Source organism: Poromitra crassiceps (genome assembly GCF_964638095.1).
Source record: "Poromitra crassiceps genome assembly, chromosome: 21".
NCBI lineage: Eukaryota > Metazoa > Chordata > Actinopteri > Beryciformes > Melamphaidae > Poromitra > Poromitra crassiceps.
In genome coordinates, this window is record NC_139638.1 from 9,146,871 (window position 1) to 9,149,675 (window position 2,805).

General features: G+C 43.9%; 1 protein-coding gene across 1 annotated transcript; it reads left to right on the plus strand.

Moving 5' to 3' along the window:
* On the plus strand, nucleotides 1-1,665 carry LOC310795235 (tripartite motif-containing protein 16-like; the record flags this gene model as incomplete). Its single annotated transcript, XM_083657299.1, has 1 exon — nucleotides 1-1,665. One exon carries the CDS (start codon nucleotides 1-3, stop codon nucleotides 1,663-1,665), a length of 1,665 nt encoding a protein of 554 aa, XP_083513425.1.
* Nucleotides 1,666-2,805: the final 1,140 nt, after the last annotated feature.

Below are 2,805 nucleotides of genomic sequence, written 5' to 3' on the forward strand. Positions count from 1 at the left end.
ATGGCGCAGCAAGGAATTGAGATGTTCGGGGAAAAGCTCTGCTGTTCGATCTGTCTGGATCTACTGAAGGATCCGGTGGCTGTTCCCTGTGGGCACAGCTACTGTATGAGCTGTATTAAAAGCTTCTGGGACGAAGAGGATCAGAAGAAAATCCACAGCTGCCCCCAGTGCAGACAGACCTTCACACCGAGGCCTGTCCTGGTGAAGAACACCATGTTGGCAGAGTTGGTGGAGGACCTGAGGAAGACAGGATTCCAAGCTGCACCTCCTGATCGCTGCTATGCTGGACCAGGAGATGTGGCCTGTGATGTCTGCACTGGGAGAAAGCTGAAAGCCGTCAAGTCCTGTCTGGTGTGTCTGGCCTCTTACTGTGAGCAGCACATCCAGCCTCACTATGAATCCTCTACCTTTAAGAAACACAGGCTGGTGGAAGCCAACGTGAAGCTTCAGGAGAACATCTGCTCTCGTCACGACGAGGTGATGAAGATGTTCTGCCATACTGATCAGCAGTGTATCTGTTATCTCTGCTCCGTGGATGAACATAAGGGACACGACACAGTCTCAGCTGCAGCAGAAAGGACCAAGAGGCAGAAAGAGCTCGGGGTGAATCGGCAAAAAATCCAGAAGAGACTCCAGGACAGAGAGAAAGACGTGAAGGTGCTTCAACAGGAGGTTAAGGCTATGAATCTCTCTGCTGATAAAGCAGTGATGGACAGTGAGAAGATCTTGACTGAGCTGGTCCGTCTCATTGAGAAGAGAAGCTCTGAGGTGAAGCAGCAGATCAGATCCCAGCAGAAAGAGGAAGCAAGTCGGGCCGAAGAACTCCAGGTGAAGCTGAAACAGGAGATCTCTGAGCTGAGGAGGAGAGACGCTGAGCTGGAGCAGCTCTCACACACAGAGGATCACATCCACTTCCTACACACTTACCCCTCGCTGTCACGTCTCAGTCAATCTACAGACTCACCCAGGATCGATACCCGTCCTCTGTGTTACTTTGAGGATGTGACTGCAGCTGTGTCAGAGGTCAGAGATAAACTACAGGACATTCTGACAGAGGAACAGCCTAATATCTCACTGACAGTGACTCAAGTGGATGTTTTACTGCCACCACCAGAGCCCAAGACCAGAGCTGACTTCTTACAATATTCACGTCAGATCACACTGGATCCAAACACAGCACACACACAGCTGTTATTATCTGAGGGGAACAGAAAAGCAACATGCATGAGTGCAGCACAGTTATATTCTAGTCACCCAGACAGATTCACTATCTGGCTTCAGGTCCTGAGTAGAGAGGGTCTGACTGGACGTTGTTACTGGGAGATGGAGTGCAGTGGAGTTGCAATAGCTGTTGCTTATAAGAATATTAGCAGAACAGGGAGTGAAAGTAGATTTGGATACAATGACAAGTCTTGGTCATTAGAGTATTACAGCAGTAGTTATCAGTTCAGACATAAGAGTATCAGAACTCCCATCTCAGTCCCTCGGCCCTCCAGAGTAGGAGTGTACCTGGATGACAGAGCAGGTATTCTGTCCTTCTACAACGTCTCTGAAACCATGACTCTCCTCCACAGAGTCCAGACCACATTTACTCAGCCTCTCTATGCTGGACTTTGGCTTAATTTTAAAGTTGGAGACACTGCTGAGTTGTGTAATCTGAACTAGACAGAGTTATTAAAGCAGCAATGTGTGGTGTTCCTGCACTGCTCTTACAGGAGATCACCTGTCAATCAAACAGTGTGGGCGGGGCTTAGATTTGATGTTGCTGCAGTTTGAGTGTCTCTTCTCTCTGTCTGTTCAGTCATGGTGGCTATCACTGCTCATGCTAACGGGCTGTGCATCTTCACTGGCCTCACGATTCCATTTGATTACCATTTACCGGTCTTTGATTGATTCCACAAGTTCTTTACAAATCAGAATGTCAAAAATAAATGTTAAACATAAATGTCTTATCATTCAATTCAATTGTAAACTAAAATAAACTAGAAAAGTGCATTCAGTCAGCAGAGTGTAGCTCTCCGCCACGCCCCGCTACGCCTAACCATGGCCAAACCGAACCACTTGCCGATAACAAGGAAACATTAAACCGCCACATTGTTTAATTGAGTTTGTTGTACAACCAAGAGTGAATGGCACATATCATGTTTATAGCCTGTCTTACAGTAGCCAAAATAATAAAGATTTAAAAGCTTGTTCAGTTAAGGTTCGAGAAAGGGTTGGAAATAATTTTAAATAAAGCAACAGACTGCAGCCCCACTAAAAATCAATAACTTTATCGTAGGCTATATGATACTATATTTAAATGTCCGTTGATATATCCTGGTTTTAATTTGTGTGAAATGCAACGTAGAACTTTTTGCTTTATTATAGCTGAGTAGTTGTTAATAATTGTATTTTGTTCCCTGCTCTTTGTAGAAAAGTGAACTATGTAATCATTATTATTATAATCAATATGGTGAGGATTTGCTTTCCTCCACAGTGCTGACGTACTGTTTAACAGATTGATTGTGTGGATGAAGTGAATATTATGTACATGGAAAGATTGAACCAGAATCTTTCAGGTTTTAGTGAATTGATGTGTGATCAAAGTGAATGTTTGAAAAGATCAATAAAGTTTTTAATTCCAAGAATGAAGTATTTATTCTGTATTAGTTTCAGGAAGTCTAGCAAAGCTGCTATAAATTATGAAAGCAATGACATTATAACTGAGTCGATTCTCTCCCTAAAACACAACAAAGTGCAGTCTTCATGTCTGTCTCCTAACTCATCTTGATTGCTTTTTGATATTGCGATTACATGTGTGCG